The sequence below is a fragment of the Cebidichthys violaceus genome, unplaced genomic scaffold (assembly GCF_023349555.1).
Source record: "Cebidichthys violaceus isolate CVI_PGR_0920_01 unplaced genomic scaffold, fCebVio1.0.p SCAF_175, whole genome shotgun sequence".
Taxonomy (NCBI): Eukaryota; Metazoa; Chordata; class Actinopteri; order Perciformes; family Stichaeidae; genus Cebidichthys; species Cebidichthys violaceus.
Genome location: NW_027176346.1, coordinates 81,397 through 102,898, shown reverse-complemented (window position 1 = coordinate 102,898; position 21,502 = coordinate 81,397). Strand labels below are relative to the sequence as shown.

At 42.0% G+C, this 21,502-nt stretch overlaps 3 protein-coding genes across 7 annotated transcripts in view; 2 read left to right on the top strand and 1 right to left on the bottom strand.

Moving 5' to 3' along the window:
* Window positions 1-219: 219 nt before the first annotated feature.
* On the bottom strand, window positions 220-2,851 carry s1pr4 (sphingosine-1-phosphate receptor 4). Its single transcript, XM_068712813.1, has 2 exons — window positions 2,819-2,851; window positions 220-2,286 (listed from the first exon to the last, which is right to left on the bottom strand). Exon 2 carries the CDS (start codon window positions 2,124-2,126, stop codon window positions 900-902), a length of 1,227 nt encoding a protein of 408 aa, XP_068568914.1. The 5' UTR covers window positions 2,127-2,286; window positions 2,819-2,851; the 3' UTR covers window positions 220-899.
* A 3,135-nt stretch (window positions 2,852-5,986) lies between these two features.
* On the top strand, window positions 5,987-13,529 carry LOC137874221 (uncharacterized). The gene is made up of 10 exons (XM_068712820.1): window positions 5,987-6,016; window positions 7,361-8,059; window positions 8,202-8,273; window positions 8,372-8,443; window positions 8,939-8,992; window positions 9,091-9,198; window positions 9,409-9,483; window positions 9,575-10,685; window positions 10,895-12,030; window positions 12,308-13,529. The coding sequence occupies exons 2-10, from the start codon at window positions 7,366-7,368 to the stop codon at window positions 13,357-13,359; spliced, it is 4,374 nt and encodes a 1,457-aa protein (XP_068568921.1). The 5' UTR covers window positions 5,987-6,016; window positions 7,361-7,365; the 3' UTR covers window positions 13,360-13,529.
* Window positions 13,530-16,400: 2,871 nt separating this feature from the next.
* LOC137874220 (myosin IXB) overlaps window positions 16,401-21,502 on the top strand; it is a 51,590-nt gene continuing 46,488 nt past the window's right edge. For 4 of the 5 annotated variants that reach the window (XM_068712818.1, XM_068712817.1, XM_068712816.1 and 1 more), the window contains exon 1: window positions 16,402-16,808. The gene's annotated coding sequence lies outside the window, so the exon portion shown is untranslated. Of the gene's footprint in view, window positions 16,809-21,502 lie in introns of all 5 variants that reach the window. The other variant, XM_068712819.1, reaches the window with a different exon arrangement.

Genomic DNA, 21,502 nt, shown 5'->3' with positions numbered 1-21,502 from the left:
ATATGTCATTTTAGAGTATTGGGATATGAAAATAAATGTATATTATACATTTAGAAAACCATGATTTGTTGAGGTTACTGTAATGTGTATTTTTAGGGTGGGAGCATCTACAGCACTTTGAATCATCTGATCCATCTGAAGTCAGGGCTTCGATGATGTGTCTCCCTCCAGAGGAAGGCAGAGGTAGTATACTTACTGAAAACAGCGTGGGCTCATGTATAAAGCAAAATAAACTTTATTTATATATTCATCATACAGTAAAACTTACATCTTACACAAAATGTTACAACACAATGCAATGCAATACAAGTTTATACATATTTTCCTATTCTGCACATTTTACATTTCCAATGCTTATGTAGATAATACTTCTGGTAAATAATCTGCCTTCATCTCTATAAAAATACATTCTATCTTTGATTGGGTAATACCAACAAGTACAGTAGACTGACAAAGGAGTTTGGAATAGAGCTACTAATATGTCATCACTTCCTCCTCAAATGAATTATTTGGGGTAGAAAAAGCTTTGCATTTAGAACATCATGGATGATTCATTACTCCTGTAAGCACAGTAATGAGGAATTCAAAGCTCTTTGCATTTGCAGCGTGCCAGAGTTGTGGTGTCTGGTGTCCGTGGCAACTTTCCAGCGCTGACGCACGGTAGAGTGCAACAACAGATCAATAAAGTGTGTCAAATGAATTACAAAAGCAAAAACACCGCTTTTATAATTGCAAGGATGAATTCATATTTTCAACAGGATACATGACAGTGTGTTATCGTCATCAGTGCAAGTACCTGCAGGCAAAGCTTTGAACATTCAAACAAAAACTCAGGAAACGGTTAGATGTGTATCAGTGCACACAGGTCTTGTTTGTTTGGGAGGGGAGCACATTGTGGTTTAACCGCTTGAAACTGACAGGCAGCTGGTGGTTGAGCTCAGCCTATATTTTTTGGGTGCCCTGCGAGGCTTGTTTGGAGTTGATGGTGGGGAGGCCACACTCAGATTCCTGATCTTGTTAAAACTGTTCCTCAGGCTGTCCCTCCTGCTCTCCGAGGTGCTGTTGGTGTCCTTCGATGTGAATGTGTCTGGGTGACAGAGGCCAACCTTCAGACAGCAGCAGCACAGCAGCTCAGCAATAGCCTTCCTCATGTCACTGCTGCCCAGGGCGTAGATGATGGGGTTCAGGCCGGAGTTTAAGACAGCCAGGGAGATGCAAAAATCAGCGTTGAACAGCAGCACACACTGGCGGGAGCTGCAGAAGAAATCCACCAGTAACAGCATGAACAGTGGCCCCCAGCACAGCATGAAGACTCCAACTATAGTGATCACAGTTTTAAGCAGATCCAAAGAGCGTTTGCGACTGCGCTGGGGGCCCAGCTGTGCGCTCTTGTGTACGTGACAGAATATGGCACCGTAGAGCACGCCGATAGCCAGGAGGATGGCGAAGAAAATGGTGAGAGAGAAAAAGATGTAGTACTTGGAGTAGAGAGGGAGCATGGTGGAGCATTCGTCCAGGCTGCACACACAGTTCCAGCCCAACAAGGGGAGAAAGCCAATCACCATTGCCAAAATCCAGCAGAGTGCCACCAAGCCGTAGATCCTATAGGTCTTCCTCGCAGACTTCTGGGGCAGTGGCTTTATCATGGTGGTGTAACGCTCCACAGCAATCAGCAACAAACTGAATATGGATGCAGCCAGGGCCACAAACAGCATCCCTTCCCTGAAGAGCCACAGAGCAGGGGTGAGGCGAAACGTCTGGCTACCAGACATACAGATGTTGACCAGGTAGGCAACGCCGGTGATGAGGTCACTGAGGGTGATGTTGGCAATGCAGACGTAAACCCAGCGTCGGCTGTGGCGGATGCGGGAGATGACGGCCACCAGCACCAGGAGATTCTCCAGGATGATGAAAATACTGAAGAAGAGGAAGATGGCCACGGAGGCGCTGATGTGGTTCTGTGGGTTTGAGATGGTCCTGTTCTGCAGGCGGCCGGTGTGGTTGTAATGCCGCAGGATCACATGGTTGATCTCGTTGGCTGCAATGGTGGTGTTGCTGGGGTAACTGGGTAAGTTGTACAATCGGGGGCAAGAGGACGAGGAGGTGAGGGAGGAGAAGACATTCATAGCAGCAGCTGTGCTGGTTAAAATAGAGGCTGTTGTTGGGAACAGGCCAAAACTGAGCCGATACAAGCTGCGCGGGAATTAGTGTGGAACTCCTGTTATCAAACAGGCTATCATCACACTCTAACCACTGGAGCTCTGCCTGTGCACAACACACACACACCTGAGAAGACAAAAGAATTAAGAACAATTTCAATACAGCATCTATGTGAAAATACAATACAATTCCCCTCTTTCTCACAACTGTACTGTGTGCTTCCTCATTACGGTGCTTTAATCAATTTAAAAGGCATCATTTAAATGCCTCCTCAATGTGCAACACTCCCCCTATCTGTGGTTAACACAGGACGAGTGAGCAGCTGCAGAGGGCATTTAAATCACCACGTGAAGGAAATGCACACATTGTTTTCTTCCAAGAATGCTGGAAAATGCTTTTATAAAATTCCTAAACAACACTGAATGATTTACCAGGCTATAATATTTAGAATAATGATAGTTAATTGCAAAAATGGCAGGGGTAAAAGCAGGATAAAAAAAATCAAAAAAAATTGTTTTCAATTCCACATGAAGTACTTCATGTTGTACCCAAAGAGTAAAGTAGAAATTAGGAAATCTGTTCAAAACCTTGAAATCCATTAAATGTTATTATCATAGCGGTAGAGTGATGTGAATGCTGTGCAGTGGCGAGTACTTACTCTGGCTGCTGGTGGTGATGCTGAGTGAGTGAGCAGATTTTTGCAGTAGATTTTTGATGGGGAAGTAAGCCAAAGAAGATTAGGTAGTGACACACCACACCCAGAACACACACCACACACACAAACACACACACAAAACATGCAACATAAAGAGATTGTCTTCACTTTTGTTCCATCACCTTGAAAAAAGACAAAGAAACTGAGAATTTCACAGTTTCCTACAATGAAACAATTCCACAGTCTAAGAAGTCAACATTGTTGGACAAGTATGTTCTATTTAAAAAAATCTATTTTATTATATTACCATTTAATTTAACCACCACTTTTCTGGTGCATCAAGATCATCATGTTTTCCCAAGACCCAGACAGATTTTACTACAACACATCCAATCCTTACTGCCCTATGATGACTTATACAGAACGTGTCAAAGAAAGTTGTAAATGTTTTGTAAATGTAACGTAACTCAATATGTTTTCAGGATATGTGGCAAGAATTTCACTTGCACTTACAAGACCATATGGCACCATGCCAAAGGTAGGTTATTACAAAAGCCTCAAATTAGAGTTTATATTTTTTCTCAATATTTCTCAGAAAGTAGAAAAACAGGAACTCCTAATCGGATGGAAAGGTGCCCCTCCCTGCTGATAGAGGTTTTTTTTACATTTCATCACACAGCTGTGGTTGCTGGTTTGAGTAGACAGGCCACAGTCACAGTATTCGCTCCATGCTCTCATTGCCACCATGTATGGCACACTTGACTTCAGCAAACCTCCAACTATGCACCAGCAGATCGTAACCACATGCCATAAGACAGGCAGTGGCATTGAGACCATGACACTTTCAAGTCAACCATAAACACATCATATATTGAGAACCAGCATACGAGGCAACTTGCAAGCAACAGAAAGGGATTCCAGACCCCAAAATCAAGAGACCACTTTTTGAATATGAGCAAAACCAAAACTCGTGGCTGAACACATTTGCCCTTCGGAGTGGAGTGTTCAAAGACTTATAATTATATAGTTCAAGCTTTCAGCAGAGTAGGCTCTAATTGTACCACTGCACTATGCTTTCCATTTATCAAATGCTTCAAAAGCATGCTAGTGTGGTCTGAAAAAATGTCAAAAGAAACGTTATGGAAAATAAAACTAAAATCATGCCCCAATGTTTCTCTAAGAAAATCTTGTTCTTCGTGCTTAAAGAAAATGTTTTATTTTTTTTTGTGATACAAAAAATTGCGAGTGGGTTTCATCTGTCATCTTCTTTCTATGTCCATCACAAAACTGTGGTTTCACTCAACAGGTCTCCAGTTTGCATAGTTTCTCTGTTCAAGAGCAAGAAAGGACAGAAACCATACAAAGGTCATATAACTGTGAGGCATTGACCATTGATCGTGCAACAGTAAGGAGGCATGACATTACAGGGCCTTCCCCGAGAAACCAAAGTATCTCATTTTAAACACAACTTCTCCTTTTTTTTAAAAAATAGACATACATCACCAAACCATATAGTAAGAATTTTGATATAGAATGTTGAATCAAATGATACCGTGGCAAGCTTTTTGTTGCAAATGAAATGTGGAAAAAGAAAAAAAACAATTCAATTCACAGCAAGCTACTGCAACCTGAGGTGTCAACAACACCCATGACTGTTGAAAACGCCCTTACTCTGACTTCAAACAGCACTGTTACCACAAAATGTGTAACCACATGTGTGTGTGTGTGTGTGTGTGTGTGTGTGTGTGTGTGTGTGTGTGTGTGTGTGTGTGTGTGTGTGCGTGTGCGTGTGTGTGCATGTATGTGTGTGTTTTAACTGATAAGCATAGGCAGAACGTAGACTTTTGCTGTAGTGGCTCTAAACAAGATTGTGCTTACGCTCTCAAGTCAGTCCAGGGATTCTATTCTTCCATCACCGTCTTTTATATTTGTGTATCCTGTTCACTGTTCAGATTTGGGGGGGTTGATGCCGATCCCAATATGCACTTGGTGAGAGAGCATGCAGACAGGTTGATGTTCTGTCAAACCAACAGGTGTTTAGGTTTCCTGTGGGAGGAACAACATTCAAACTATATACCCAAAAAAGCCACGGCCGTCCTGGTGGGATTTGAATGACCTGGGGACATTTATAAATGCAGAGGAATGTATTACTTCTCCTGTCTTTAACATTGGAATACTATGAATTTTGGTCATAGTAATACATTAAAAAAAAAACTTGAGCATCCCAGACTTATGGGAAAATTAGCATAAAGTAATACAAAAATAATAATAATGAGAAAAGTCCTCATGGCCTTACTAATTTCTCAGTGAGCCCTTATGTACCAGTCATGAACACATGTAGAAGTATGTAAGAGTTGACATTATGAGAGGCCAGAGTTTTTTCAGTCCAGCATTTAGTCTTCAGACACTTACATATTTGCATTCCTAACAGTACTCCACTGATTTTGGTTTGCACTTATAATATTTTACATAAAACGGGCTACAGAGGTCTGGTGACTGATGGTGACTCAAGTGACATCACTTGGAATACTTTATTAAATGTTATGCAGCTCCTTCTGGAGCCATGAAAAGGCTACACGCTCTAGAGCAGGGGTGTCAAACTCAATCATAAAATTAAAAAATTAGGACTACGTTGAGGGCCAAATAGGATCAACATTTAATAAACAGGATAGAAGGGATATTGGACAAAGTGCAAAAAGAAACTTGTATGCATCAGTGCCAGATGTTTGGCATCTTTTCTTAGCTGCCAGTTAATTAATGTCTGGGGTCAAGTTCTGTGCTGTGGAAACCCTGAAGGTGAGACAACTCCTGTGTGGGTTTTTGTTCATCTTCTTGTCTTTACTCTCTTCAAAAGCATGAAAATACGTTAAAAAGAAAATAAGTATTACTCCCCGTCGGGGAATCGAACCCCGGTCTCCCGCGCGGCACCCGGGGATTCTTTAGCTAAAAGTCCCTAAACCGTTTCCCATTCATTTTCAATGGTAGTCCTAAACCAGTACGGATGTAATATATTTTTGGCCATCAGCAGCGCTGTGGAGCCAAAAGGACGTAATGTGTTCGGCTGGCCGCTAGTTGCGCTTTGGAGCCGTTTCGCGAGTGACAGACTTTCTCCGGTGTTTGTCAGTCAGTCGCAGCCTGGAAAGAGCATAGACCTCCCGCATTTTCCTAGAACTCTTCGCTGTGTGGACGCTACGTTAAACGGTAAGTCATTAAGATGAATAGCAATGAATTAAAATGTCATTATAATTAGTCTGGGCTGTCTGACATTCACTTGAACGCTAAAAAGATAAAGTGAGTCGTCTTTCTTCAGTGTTATTGTGTTGAAGTCGGACTTCTGTATGAGTTTGTTACCTTACATGCTAACGTAACGTAACCTGAAGCCGTTAACGGTTCATACCGGTTCATTCATGTCCGACTTTGTTGTGTTTTTTTGGCCGAAATTACCACAAGTTAATACGAACGTGCATTCAAATATATAGGTTAGCATTTACTGCTGTCCGATGAATATAGAGGCTGACCAGCGGCCGGTTAAGGTTAAGGTGAACGTTAGATATACTCTGTTACTTTACATACACGTAACGAAAAAACAACGAGCTATGACCGGACCCGGTGCTTCATTTGAATCACGTAACGTTAAATAAACACGCACGTCTCCGTTGGATCACGTCACGTATCGTCATTAATGCACGTAGTTCATAGTTACGTACATTAACTGCTCCACTGTTTGACATTAGTTACTAGTTACTTAGCAGATAGGACATCAGACAAAATATACTCAACTAATAAATGATGATGTGTTATTACAGATTACACTACCAGCAGTATATCAAGTCATTAAAGTGATGAACACATTAATACCTCAATAATTATAATACTATAATATAATGTATATTATTCTGCATTATGAGTTTATTTTTTGTACTTTTACTTAAGTAAGACTTTGAGTAAGTACGATTTAAATGCAGGACTTTTACTTGTAAAAGAGTATTTACACCATGTAGTGGTATTAATAATAATATTATTTTTTTTACTGAAGTACAAGGCCTATATACTTTCTCCATCACTGTTAAAATCAGAGATCACCAGAATATGATGATGTTGTTGTTTATTACATCGTATAATCTCTATTGCATGTTTGTTTGGGAGGGTGAAAAGGTGAATTGAGTTCCGAGCATTTCTTGATAAGACACTTCACACTTCATTGTTACTTCAGTCACATGACCGGGGGTCGTAAATGAAGGTGTGACTCCCCACTAGGCTGAGCTTCCTTCACCTCCCAAGTTCTTTTCCATCAGTCGTTCAAAGGCTTTCACCCACAGGGGGTCTGCCATTGAAGTGTAAATCAATCGCTGACTCAACAAGCACAGAGTTCATGTCAAATTGACAGGAACAGGCACTGAAGGTCCACACATGATCAACAACATCACATGTTAGGCTGATATACTAACCTCCTAAACCCTATCTATTAACATCTGTTATGAAAACAATGGCTGTCCATAAGGTAGTAATAGACTTATTCATATATTCTACTCTTTGTCATTACAGGTAAAATGCACAAACAGTTTTTTTTCCCTGGGAGAATGACGGTTACGTTCCGTAAGGGACCACTGGGATTTCTCCGTCAGGATCCGACTGATGCAGCCAAAGTCCTCAAAGACAACCCGTCTCTACAGGACAAGTCTGCAGCTGTGAAGGAGGAGCTGGTCAGACAGAATGCTCTGACTGTGGTCCGCCAGAGAGGAGGGGATGCCTCAGATAGAACTGAGGTGACTGGAGACTACATCCTGCAGTTTGGGAAGTACAAGGGCAAGTCCTTCCGCTGGCTCCTGGAGAATGACATTGGGTACACCATCTACCTAATCAGGAACCAGCAAAAGGAGGAGGCTGCAGGAGTGTTCATGGCAGCGGGGCACAGCAAGGACAGCCTGCTGTCATTTGTGAGCTATTCCCTCAGCTTTCAAGAAATCCAGTCTCTTCTCAGCTATGAGGAACAAAAGCCAGCTGTGACAGCAGCAGCAGCATCGGAGGATGACCAGCTGGTTGGTTTTGGCTCTCGTGCCAACAACACCTGGAGAGAGATTTGGCACAGCAGAGGTGATGGCTATGCATCTTTTATACTAAAGAAAAGCTGTGCTCCAGGGACGAAGATGCAGAAACTCCAGGTGTACCTCCAGAAGAAGCTGCATCCACCCTCTGGCTCCTCTGTGATGACACAACGTTCACCTGCTCCTGCTGAAGCCATGGGTGGGTCTGGTTTCCTGTTTGTTTTAGAGAGATGTACACGCTGTCATACACACCATCATTCCAGTCATTTAAGTCATACCCGCCCACGTACAAGAAGATATTCATTTAATGACATTCTGATTCTTGTCTGTTTGCATCTCAGTGATGGATGAAGATGAAGAGCTGGAGAGAGGGATGCTGAGTATCTCTCCTTCAAAGCAACAAGTGCAGTGCTGTGAGTAAACAGTTGCTGTCTTTTGTTTCTTTGTTTCTACCACCTGAAGATGTATTCTATTCAGTATATATGATATATTTTTTGTTTGTGTTTAACAGCTGTTTCTGCATCATCATCGTCATCATCATCATCTACAGCCAGACAACAGCAGGCTTCAGGAAGAAAAAGAGGTTTTTCACCAAAAACGTTCTGCCGTCAACTGACAGCCCTGGGACCATGAATTCTTATCCCACATGAAGCATGACTTGAGCCGTTCTCATGTTGACCATGTTCTGGTCCTGTTTGTGTTTTGGTGTTCTACTTGTTGTCCTAGTGACTATGAATTGATACCAGTCATGATGAGGGTACGTATCACTTTTTGTTTTCTTATATGGATAAAAAGAAAAAATATGTATGCATGTGAAACTTCTGTGTTACTAACACCTGAATGCATGTGTTTGAAGTGTGCCATGTTGCTTCACTTGCCTAGGTTACATCATACTGAATATTAACCCATCGAAACATAAACACACGTGTATGAATGAAGTATATTCTTTATATATTAATGTGAGAAACAGTCTGTTTCATTGGATAAGGCTGAGAAAGGCAGGTGAAGTAACCATACTAACAGTAGTGTTTGTATGTTGTCAAAATATAAATGACTGACATGTTTTTTTCTGTTGTAGAACCATCTGCTGCACTGGCTGCACCAACTCCTCTGAAGGGTTCACAAGTAGATGGTAAATGCATCTAACGTTTAAAGATATCCGTCATATTCACTGTGCTCATATCCGTTATAAAGCATTGGTTCTGGTTTGTGATCCTTCTCTCCTTGCAGCCGCCGCTCTAACTGTGAAGAGACCGGTGCCTGTTCCCCAGGAGCTCATGTGTCTGCTGCCAGAAGGACCGGCTCGTCCATCAACAGAAGCGACTGTCACAGTTCCTGGTGTGCATTATTTGACCTGTATTTGCATCTTAAAAATATCCATATGTAGTGTCCATCAATACTGTTGTTAATTCTTTAAAGTCTGTTTTAGACTTACTGCTGCACTGTATACAGTAACATGACATCTACACTACAGTGTAGATGTCATGTTACATTCTTGCTTCATGTTACTGTCAATAATAATAATAACATGTTTAATATTCTCTATAGTGTCAGAGGCCCCCCGGATTTCTCCTGAGACGTCTGCAGAGCCCGGTCAACTGTCACCTGCACAGAGAGATCAACGTTAGTATTAGAATGTGTTTCATGGCAAAAAGATTAAATCAAGTCGCACCAAAATGGTACTAATTAGCCCTGTTTATTCTTGTCTGACTAGGTGAGCCATTACCCAGGCCGTTAGCTGTGCCCACCCGTCCTCCTCCACAGCTCCCTGGCTACGACCAGGAAGTCAGCCAGTGGACCTGTTCACAGCAGCAGAGGATCTGGATGAAGACAGAGCTGGAATCCATGGGTCTCTGGCCGGGCTCCTTTCCTGTGCGCAACCTCATGAAGATGGTGTCATTGTGGCGTCTCCCTCCCCAGCCAGAATTAATTGACAGCGTCTCAGATCTTCCTTCCCCAAAGTACTTTCAGCTCCATCCCTTCTTCATATGGAAGCCAGAGAATGAGAACTTGATGGCTAGACTGAGGAACAATTACACTCTGCCGTGCATTGAAGGTTGTGCCCGGCCTCAAGTTGTCTCTGCAGGTGTTGGTAGACCTCGTGCGATTGTCGGTGTCACTGGACAGTACTACCTGTTGTCATCCAGGCTGTGCTGCAAAGTGTGCAGGAAGAGGTGGTACGCTGACAACCCAGTGTGGCTGGACAAACTCCCAAAGAGGTTCACAAACCTGTTGCCAGCAGTACTGACCTACAAGAAGGCCATTTGTAAATCGGTCATGGACGAGCTCAGGCGGACAGGCAACTCACCCACCGACATGGCAAAGCAGATCATGGAGATGATGCACCTGAAATTTGAACGTGCTCACCTGGCCTACCTCCTCAGCTGCCAAAACATCATGGATGCTGAGGCAGGAAAGTACGACCAAAGAACCATCACTCAGTTCATCAGGCAGGAAACCAAGCCAGCTCCCTTCGGAGAGTACGCTGATCCAGTTGGCTGGAACGGGATCTCTGTGTCTGCTCACTACCTGACCGACTGCCTGCTGCACGAGTACCAACACCAGGAGAGTGCCATAAAAAAACTCCTGCAGGGCACCTTTGGACAGGCTCTCCGCTCAGACCACACACGCAAAGTTGCGAGGAAGGTCACCTTTTCATCCGGCACCATGTCCTCGTATGCGGTCATGAATGAGAACTGGATGATCCTTTCATGGGTGATGGTGCAGTCGGAGACAGAGAAGTCCCTGAAGCCCATGTACGAGGGACTAGCACAGCGCTACAGCACTGCAGGCATAGAGAAGGCACAATACCAGTGGGTAGACAGGTAAATTATAATCAGTACTTTTTACCATCATTGGTGACACAAACAGCTCAGAATCACACTTACATTGCTTTTCATATTTCCAGTTTGATGACAGAAAATCCCTTTGCATTCATTTTATTGTGACGACCATATACACTGGACTACACATGGTGGTTGATATGACTACTTTAACATTCATGGCTATACTTTGTCTATATTTTTTCTTTCAGGGATTGCTGTGCAGCATTTAAGGTGGCTGAATCGTTTGCAGGAGAGCATCTGAACTGGGATTCTTGGAGAACAACTGATGCCATTGTTGCCGGGGCCACTTCTGGTAACCTGCTGAACACCTGTGCATCAAGATCCCACTTCAGTGCAAACATAACTATCAAGCTGGACTTATTCCACTGCATGAGGCGGTTCCTCCGTGAGTGTGTGTCAGAGCATCATGCCCTGTACAGCTCTTTTGCTCAGTTCCTGTCTGCAGCTTTTTCTGTGGTGGATCAGGAAGACCTGCAGAGGCTTAAAGCTGCATATGCCTTCTGTGGAATTCAGCCTGCCAACCCAACCAAGCTCCACATTCGCGAGCACTGCAGGACCAGGATTCCACAGCCTGAGGAGCTCATCAAGAGGGTTGAGGGAGTTTTCCAGCAGTTTCACCTTGCGAGTGATCCAAATGGCACTCCTCTCTTCAAGCCCTCAATGCTGAAGGCATGGCGGATTCAGCGGGTGCACATCCTGCGAAGTTGCCTGAGTGATCCTGTGGTGGAAGGAGGGACTTTGTACAGGTATGGAGGAACACTGCAGCTGAACCATATGCAGGGTGAAGGGGCCAAAGTTCCTGTTTGGATCCCCATCAGAGGCACGTCTCAGCAGGAGGGCTATCACTTCCACCAGGCTCAGTGGGTCACTGGAACACGTGTTTCCACAGAGCTGTTTCAAGCTCAGGGGATGACTGGGGTGGCACGGTGGAACTACCAGCGCCTGGTGGACTTGAAGCAGCCAGGCGTTCACCTCCCAGCTGTCTTTGATCCGGCATTGATTGCACAGCTCAACGCGGTCTCTGAACGGGTGTTGGGGCAGGTCAAGTATCCAGCTTTTCATCTCACTGGTAGAGACACTGGAGAGAAGTTTGGCCTGGAATACGTTGAGCCTGGTTGCCGCCCAGTTCTTCTAGACTGGGACAAGCACAGGAGCAAGACAGACTCCGCCCAGGCCCAGAATTCACCTCCTCAAAGCGGCCCGCCCGCTGCCCAGACTGCGCTTCCTCAGTCATCCTCAATGGCACCGCCCAAGTTGCTTCAGTTTTCTCCATGCCCTGCTGCTGATTCTGCTGCCAAACCAGAAGTGAATCCCACTACAACAGGTAAACATCTAACAGACAGACAAAGTAGTGCACCAGACTTCAGTTGGTAGTAACTCGATTTTATTCATATTTAATGACAAGCGTAATGGATGATTCACTTTTCCTTTTTTACGCGATGTGACAATATTGTGCAATTGAAAACATGTACAAAAACATACCAGTCAGCCATTTATCTAAAAGCGGAAAGTGTGTTTTCACCCATACAAGTGTATGAATTAGGGCTTTTCCCTTCTGTAGGTCAGAATGTCTTATTGTACTCTGTCTTTTGTTTTTATAGAAACCACACGTTGGCCGTCTCTGCCCCTGCTGTCCTCACCAACTGGCGCCCGCACTGGACCTGTGAAGACAGGAGGGAGAGTTTTTGTGTTGGACCACAAGCGATGGCCGGCCCCCATGAAGGCAGCCATCGACAACCTGCTCAATATTCACCGTGGGCAGAAGGACATGCTCAGGCTTGTGGACCAGGACTATGCTGCTCTAGTTCACAACTCCTGTACAGACCCCAACAGCATGCTCCACCCAACAACAAAATTGCACATCTCACTGTATGTAAAGCACCTGAGCAAATTATTAAACACCAGCTCATCTTTGAACATCAGCCCAGAAAAACTGCAAGAGAGGCAGGAACTCTGGCACTCTCTGACAGAGGGCAGTGAGACCACCAGTGTGCCAGTTGTGACCATGCCCGTTGCAGTCATTAACCCGCCTCCACCTGTTCAGACCCTGACTCAAGCCTCCATTGAGGAAATGGTACGAAACATCATGGAGAAACAGCAGCAGCAACAACAACAACAACAACAACAACAGTCAAAGGAAAAAAAGACCCAGACAAAAAGGTGTCTTTCTTGTGGTCAGCCAAAGTCCAGGTATGAGAATGATGGTTCTTCTATCCACTTCTTCTTCCAGCAGGGCCCTGTCAGATACTTTTACTGCTCCACGAAAGTTTTTAAAGTTTATGGTGCAGACGGTCTGACAAACCCAAGAAGGCCCTTTGTCGACTTTGCAGAGACAAAGTTCTTTCAGCTGGAACTGGATGCAACAAGGAAAAGGGTGGAGGAGAGAGGACAGCAGAAGAGGAAGAGGACTGAATCCAAGCCCACAGGTCGTAAGTGCGGATTCTGTAAGATGGAACTGAAGCAGGGCCCAAACAGTCCTCATGTTCATACGGGGTTCCCTGGACTAACAGGGAAGTACATTTACTGCCCTGGTAAAGTCTTTTCCTTTTACAAAGACCAGGGCATGGAGAAGCAGATGACCTGGACTGAGTTCCAGAGGTCTCCTTTTTATGAGACAGAAAAAAAGAGATGGGAGGTTGAAAAGGGAAAATAAGAGACATGAGTGTTTTGTCGTGTATATACTGTATATATTTGCTCATTTTTTACTGGATTTATTATTATATTTGTTGTACATATTTGTGTTGTGTATTTGTGATCTTGCACTATGGGCTCTGTGTTCAACATTTACTGTCCCTGTTGTGTTTAATAAATATATTTTGTTCACTAATGTTTACATGTCTCATTAATAAGTGAATCATTATAGTGAACAGTAAATAAATATTTAATTGAAGTAATTAAGTGATTGCAATTTAAATGTTCATAATTAGGAAAACTGCAATATAATAGGTTAATAGCCATAAATAAATCATGCACTTGATAATATGTCTGCCACTACAATCTAGTGATAATCAGTAAATGTTAAAGTTGGATACACATTTCTTGATTCATAAATAGCTCTTTATCATTGATGAGTGGCTTTGCCCCAACTGAGACTCGAACCTGCGTCCAGGAGCTGAAACCAGCACTGTGAAAGTGGACTTTGAGCACCTTGGACAGCGTTAATAATGCTACAATTTCATTGGCTGTCAGCGTATGCCAACTATACGCGACTGGCCCCCGCGTGACAGGCGGAGATACTGTCCACTATACTAACGAGGAGGAGCTTTAAATAACATGTGACCTAATCTAACGAATCAATGAGCTGATATGGAGTAGTTAATGAATATTAAGTAGGTGTGAAATGTGTTTGTTTTTTTAAAAGTGTAGTTTGTAAAACGCTGTTTCACTGTGCTGAAAAAAAGTCCAGTTGTGAAATAAAGAAATCTTGCTTACCTTTAAAAGAAAAACAGGGAGCCTCTAAAAATGTTACCTGGTTGATGTCTAAAGTGGTAAATATTGTATATTTTTACTACATCTCAGAGGAAAATATTGTACTTTTTACAAGTAAATATTGTACTTTTTACTGTGGAGGGTACCAGTTGGACTGAAAAACTGCAGAGTGTTGGCTCTGCATGGCATACACCACCCCTGTACCACTACAGGGTTACTATTATTCTAGTGAACTATGAATAATAGTAAAAGTGGTGTGACACAACATCTACGGACAGAAATGGTTTGATGGTGGTACCAGACACAGACAGACTGAAAAATGAAATGCCAGTACCAATCTCATGTTTGAGAGGGCATCGGTTACAATAGAGCTTTTTTTTTATTATTATGGTGACACCATCTGGCCAATCAGGGCAATTAAACAACTTGTTTATTGCATGGTGTTGATCAGTCAACATCTGGTGGCCACAAAGCAGTATTACAGTCATTTTCCTGTCAAGAAGAAAACATGACGTATCACTGACCGCGTGAAGATGCCTAAAAGCTCACTGAAATTCTGAAATGTCACAACATTATAATTAAAATAAATATGGATGGTTAACACAACTTATCTTAACATAAATTGGAATAAATCATTTTTTATAATTCTTCGTAAACTGAATTGTAAATCCAAAATTCACCTCTGTATATATTTTTTTTGGTTTTATATTGAACATACCAGGATTGAGATTAATTGAGACTAATATTGAGGAAGGTCTCCTACACATAAAAAGTATATGGTAAAGGTAAAGTCACTGATTAGTCTTTGACATTTGTATGACCAAGAGTTAGACCTTATGTGTTTTAATGAATTAGTACAGTATCAAAGAAACATTATGTACAAAAGTGTAGACAAGCTGAAAAATGAGTCACATACCAATGCTAGGAGGAAACAAAATATCACTGGTTAACAGTCATTATTAAGTAATCCATAGGAAGTGCAAAATTACTAATCAATCCATAGACATACATAGAGTCCAAAAGAGTAAAGTGTAAAATACAAAGCTTTAGGTCGAACAGTCAACCAAGCAGTAATTCAACAGTTACTTAGAATGTTGTATTAGCAACACATTAGCCTCAGACAACGAAAGTTAAACATCAGTAAACTGATCGCAGAAAAACTACATTTACATGTCACAAATCAACAACAGCAAAACAGCTAAAACAACACAATGTTCAACTCAAACAAACTGCTGGTGGCAGATTCACGGAATCTGTACATTTTTCTTTAAGAATCTTTGAGCTTCTAAACATTTTAAAACAAAACCCAGCTGTCATTTGTATCTACTTTAATGATCAAATAACATTAATACCTCAAATGCATTGTGTAATACCTCAAATCCATTGTCATTGTTGTTGTTCTTTATGTTCATATACTGTATATATATACACTGAAGAAACTATCATCGATATTGGATAACCAGGACCACCCTCTCCACCACCTACTGCAGGGACAGCGGAGCACTTTCTCCAACAGACTGATCCAGCTCCGCTGTCATAAGGACAGGTACAGGAGAACATTCCTGCCTACTGCTATAAGACTGTACAATAAATCACCTCGGGCCAAATCAAATCGTTAAACCTCTGCACTACTGTTTATTTAGTTGATTTAATATTATTCTGTTCTATTCACTGTGTATATAGTGAGCATTTTTTATATAACATCTTTACTATATTATAACTGTATATATTGTGACATGTGTATTTTTCTTGTATTTTTCTTTTTCTTTTTATATAATATTAAGATTTTTTACCTGTGACCTATTGCTGCTCTGTAACCTATTGCTGCTTGTAACAAAATAATTTCCCCTCGCGGGATCAATAAAGTTAGTATCTATCTATCTATCTATCTATATACTTTTGGATATAGATAGATAGATAGATAGATAGATAGATAGCTAGATAGATAGTTGTTAAATGTTTATGCTTAGTTACTCTGTTATACTTTGTTGTCCTTGTTTTTATATATATATATATATATATATATATATATATATATATATATATATTAATAGTATTTAATACTATTTTAATAGTAAAGCTGATTCTGATTCTGAAACAACACGTCTGTGTACCTGACTATTGTACCACCGCTATAATCCCACAGAGGGCGCTGTTCTGTCGTAAATGCTCGCGAGCAACAGGGTGCCTTCATTGTGCAGAATCTGGCTCGTGCCTTTTTCCTCAACTTTTTTTTTTTTTTTCACCGCCCAGGCTGCTTCTGTTATTTAGGCAGAGAGAGAGAAAGGAAGTAGCGACGAGCTAGCTGGTTAGCCGCTCTGAACCCACACAGTCTGTCAGGAAAAAGAGTGGACTTCTGAACCCGTTTTATCTCAGAGACTGACCTTCTTTGTTCAATAGAAGTACGCAGGACAATTCATGTCGGGTCGTTTTCTTCTCTAACGTTCACCCGGATTTAAAAATCTTCAAAACTGACTCAACTCTCACGCTTTTGTGTGTCTGGGTCTCCACCGCTGTTAGCCTGGTTGATGCAAGTCAGTCCTCGTTTCACCAAAAGGAGAACAACACAAACTGAGAGCTGAGACTGGGTTAATCGTTTATTATTTTTTGGTTGAATCGCCGGGGATGCAATCAAGGATTACACCAAGACAATGAGGAAAACAGCCGGTAAAGGTAATGTTAAATACGATAAATACTCAGTGCATGTGCATTTGGCTTTGTATGAGCTTGTTCTGTGCACGTTATATGTCAGAAAATTTTGCATTTGCTGAAATATTTTTGGTCTACTTTTATCGAAGGTTATGTGTTTTCGTCTTTTATGACAGAGCTGCTGTTAGGACATTATTGTGAAGTAGCTCAGTGAATATTAACAACTCTTAGGTTACACGGTTTTCTCCCATTGAATGTAGTCTTATCGTCCTTTTTTTTTTTTTTTTTTAAAGGCAAAATGGAGGTTACAACCGTCCTGTGCTGACTGTACTGATAATAGTTGGTTGTCTTGGTTAACGTTAGTGTGTGTGAATGTCGGCTGACTTGTTGCAGTGCAGTGTGTCCACAGGCCTGGCTGATAACGTGACTAACCTACATGTCAGTGGCTTGTTTGGTTGGGGTCAACAAGGCTCACCTGGATCTCAGAAAAAAAGCTCCACTGTGTTAATTTTTCTGGGGTTTTTTCCCCCTTTGACATAAATCCAAACCAGAATCGTCTAGAAGACGGGCAACTGCAGCTTATCCAAATTACCAGTGTATCATAACTGTTATTATGTGACCTCCATGGTGGTGCACAATTTATGGCGACAGTAGAGCACAGCCACGATTGCATGATTGGTAGGTGAACTAGTATAATACAGCAACAGATCTGTTTAGTGCTGGGACATATTGTTATTGTGATGTCTGGGCCTTTTTTATAATAATAATATCATGATAGATGTTACATGTCTTTGTCCCCAGACTAAACACATGCATTGCAATTGACCAACAACTTTCTGAACGTATTGACTGTCTGGCTGAGTAATGTCAGCAGTGGCTGCCTCTACTTGCTTTTCCTGTCATTGCACACTAATGTTAATGCCGCCCACTCCTTGTTTATGTCTGTAATCATGTGAAACTACTGACACCTTATCAATGTAGAGTTCAACAATTGGAACACATGCTTTAAATCGATGACAAATGTATTTAAAATCATATTAAGACACTGAATTGATATTTTTTCCAGCCGTTTCTTGCATACAGTAACAGAATCTTCCACACACAAAGCTGCAGGACCAAGCTCTCGCTTCATGACTAACGTCTGGGTGGTGGAAAAATGTAATCACACGTAGGAACATTAACATTACGCACATATGCACTTCACTTGGAAGTTCCTCTCCTTCCCCGTTTCCCTTTTTCCATTTCTCTGATTTACTTTTGGTCTGAACAACGTTGTGTGTTTTTGTTTTTTTCAGCGGCCTAACTATCAAGTCATTTCTCCGCTGTAACATATTGTGTCCACGTCGTTCTGTGCTTTAATAAGCCCACATGTTGTGAAACAGGCCTTCAGGAATGGCTTGATTTAAGCTGTCAGACTAAAGAGTGGAGGGTTATGGGATGTAAATGTGATGTGACCCTTAAAAACAAGTAGGCGGGGCATCAACCTATACTGGATTGAATTAACCTTCTCCAACTCATTTGGTTTAAATGTAGTTTTACGAGAAAGTAACTGTTGTACAGTCAATTCTAATCCTCATATATTCTTGAAAGCTTTAGTTCAGTTTCTCTGCTGAAAACACTCAATTGGAAAATAAGAAATCATTTTATTTACCACAGATTAATATTGATAGACAAATGATTATACAAATAACCATAACACTCCCGGGGCCCAGTTTTCATGAGGTGTTTTTCTCACCACAGTTCATCATTGAACTACAAAGCTTCTGTGTGGAATATAAATGCTAAAGCGACATCTCATTAAAAAGATGAGCGCAAACCAGACAAGCCTTTCAAATTTATTCTTCAACTCTGGAAGTGACATTGAACAGAATGTAGATTACATTTAATTTAAGCTGTGCCACATATTTCACCGCACACGTCTATTTAATTCATTTTTAAAATGTAATAGTACATAATAGAGCTATTAAATATTACCTTTAAGAGCATATTGGACTAATTCTTTTGAAACGCTGTAACGATATTGGTTGAAATGGATATAGTGACACAGGAGGTGTGTGTGTGTGTGTGTGTGTGTGTGTGTGTGTGTGTGTTGGCAGCATCTGTAAGCCCGCTGGTCGTGTCGGGTCTGCTAACAACACTATGCTGTGGATCAGGCATCAGCATATTCAATACAGTCAAGGTTCCCATCTGTCATACTCACAATCTAATTAACATCCCAATCCCTCAGAGAAATCTTAAGAGTCAAATCTCCATTTATTAAAATGCTTCCGTCTTAAAAGTCAAATCTCCATTTCACTAAACGACTTCCTGTCTCACAATTTCAATTATATTCCCTAATCAGAAATATAAAAGGTGAAGAGATGTAACTGAATATTGTTCAGATATGAACACGTAATGTGTGAATGTCATCTGAACCGGAGCTGTAATAGTAAAACTTTCACTGTCCCAACGTCTTCAAATGATTGTAAACCGGGAAATGATGTTGCAATACAAACTGTTTATCCCAAACCTCTTTTAAAGTGCATCTAAACACTCAGGCGCTCCACAGAACGTCTCTCTGCCATCTTTGAAAGCAGAGGGCCATATGGCCCCCCGCTAATGGTCCTACTCTTCAAGCCCCACAGCAAAGCTGACAGTGGTTGAAGACAAGAAGAAGAAGGAGGAGGGGTGGGGGAGGGAAGACCAATTACATCTCCAGCTCAGCCCTGAGTTGTAATTGGTCGACACACATACTGGTGGATGCAATTGTGTGAAAACTGCGGATGAAGAGATAATTGCCTCGATCATCGCGGTGACAACGTTTCTCAGAGGAAACTCGAGAAGAGATTCAAAGGGTTTCCTCCTCCAGACTCGGCTTTCCTGTTCAGCTTTATTACGTCAATTTTCAACCACTAAATCGTACACTGTGTGTTATGCATATTGATTTCCGCACAGATAATACCATAAATATGTCTTATCTCAGCTAACAGTCCACAGAGCTGTTGATTTGTATCTGTAGAGGCAGTGTCCTACTGCGTATTATAGTTTGTCTGTGTTTTTAATACATTTAGGTCTGTTGCTGTTTCAGTTTTCTTACACAACGCTTCTCAAGCAAGCTGCTCTTTCTGCAGCCAGCGAGATGGTTCCTAAAAATGTAAAAGCAACTTTTTGATTGGTTGCAATTGCTCTCTCAACTCCTCTGTCTAGTGTCTGTCTTATCTTGTGTGTTTCAGTGTCAAATAGTTTGGGTGTTTCTAGAATAACCGGGAAACTACTTTGTTTGTCACAACTGTTCAATGCATCATGATTAGTGTGGGAAATTAAAACCCAAAGTGGTGGCTGTAGAAAATACTTTACGTCGGGAATATCAACCACTGGCATTTTAGTCTGGTTTTGGCTTACTGTTTGGTATGTTTAAAATCTGCAGTTTTTGCCAGGTTTGGCTGACGTTCTCCTACTACCAATTATTATGAAAACACACACACACAAATGCCGTGATGGGTTACGTCTGTTTGCCTAGTTTAAAGCAAAGTGGCAGAGTCTGTCTGCTGTATTGTAATGCAGTTCGTTGGAGTTAACTATTAGGTCGCTGGGTTCCTCTTTTTTAATTTTTGCTTCAGAATCGGACAAGTTTAGGTTCCAGACGAAACAGAGACAGAGGAGCAGGTCAGACTATGGTTCGCTGTGGCAGGAGAGGGACTTCTAATGAGCCCCTTAGCAGCTTGCCTCGTCTCTATGTGCAGCTGGTGTGATGTGATTTAGGCTACCTGTGAAACGACGCAGAGACACCTGCAGTCCCACGGCTCTGCAGAACAGCCTCAGTAAGTAGGATACGAGAGTCGAGTGGCAATCTATTTGCTTACTACACAAGGTATAGCGAAGGGCTCGTTGCCAAAGGCTTGGCAGGAGAGTCGGACATGTAGAGGCTTGTGTTTCTATCACATGTGTGCTCATCACGAAGATGTCTGTATCACTGTTGTTACTCACACTGCTGTTCATGAACACTAGGATGGGCTGGGTGTCATTCTGCCTTTTGTAAACCGGTGGGTTGGTACAATCTCCATATGTTGTCACAGACGTTGACGGGTAATTTGAATAAGCTTCCATGGGGTAAAAACCCAGATGACTCCCATCAGTGTGTCCCTATTTACAGTAAAGCAAGCTGGGTTAGGTGTATGAAGATGGAGGAAGAAAGGGAAGGAAAGAAGGAGGTCAGAAAAGGAGAAACGGGACACCGGTGTGTGTGTGTGTGCTTTTGTGTGTGTGCTTTTGTGTACATACAGTGCGTCAGTGCTTAGGCCTAGTTCCAATAATGTGACAGGAATGCTCCAGGGTCCGCCTCTCTTTGGCAAAAGACGGGGAGGAAAAAAATAGTCTTGCTTTTTTTTTAGAAAGCTGCTCGCCGAGCTTTGCAGCGTAGATTTGCAGTGACCTGTGCTTTATGGAGACCGGACCACCAGATGGAGAATGTTAGTGAGTGAGCAAGGCTGTCTGTCTTTAGTACACAAGGAGAGGTAAAGAGAGAACCAGAGTGGTGAGGTTTTAGAAAATCATCCAATTCCACAAACTCCCTGGTAACTCGGCTCTTACAATGTGGCAAAGCTGAGTTTATGGGCTTTATAAATAGAGGCAGCTTTAATGATGGGGTGTAAGTGAGGAAACGGGATGGCCTACTTACTGAACATTTCTTTGTTGCGCCGGAGTATTCCCAAAGTCATCATTTCAAGATAATTGGGATC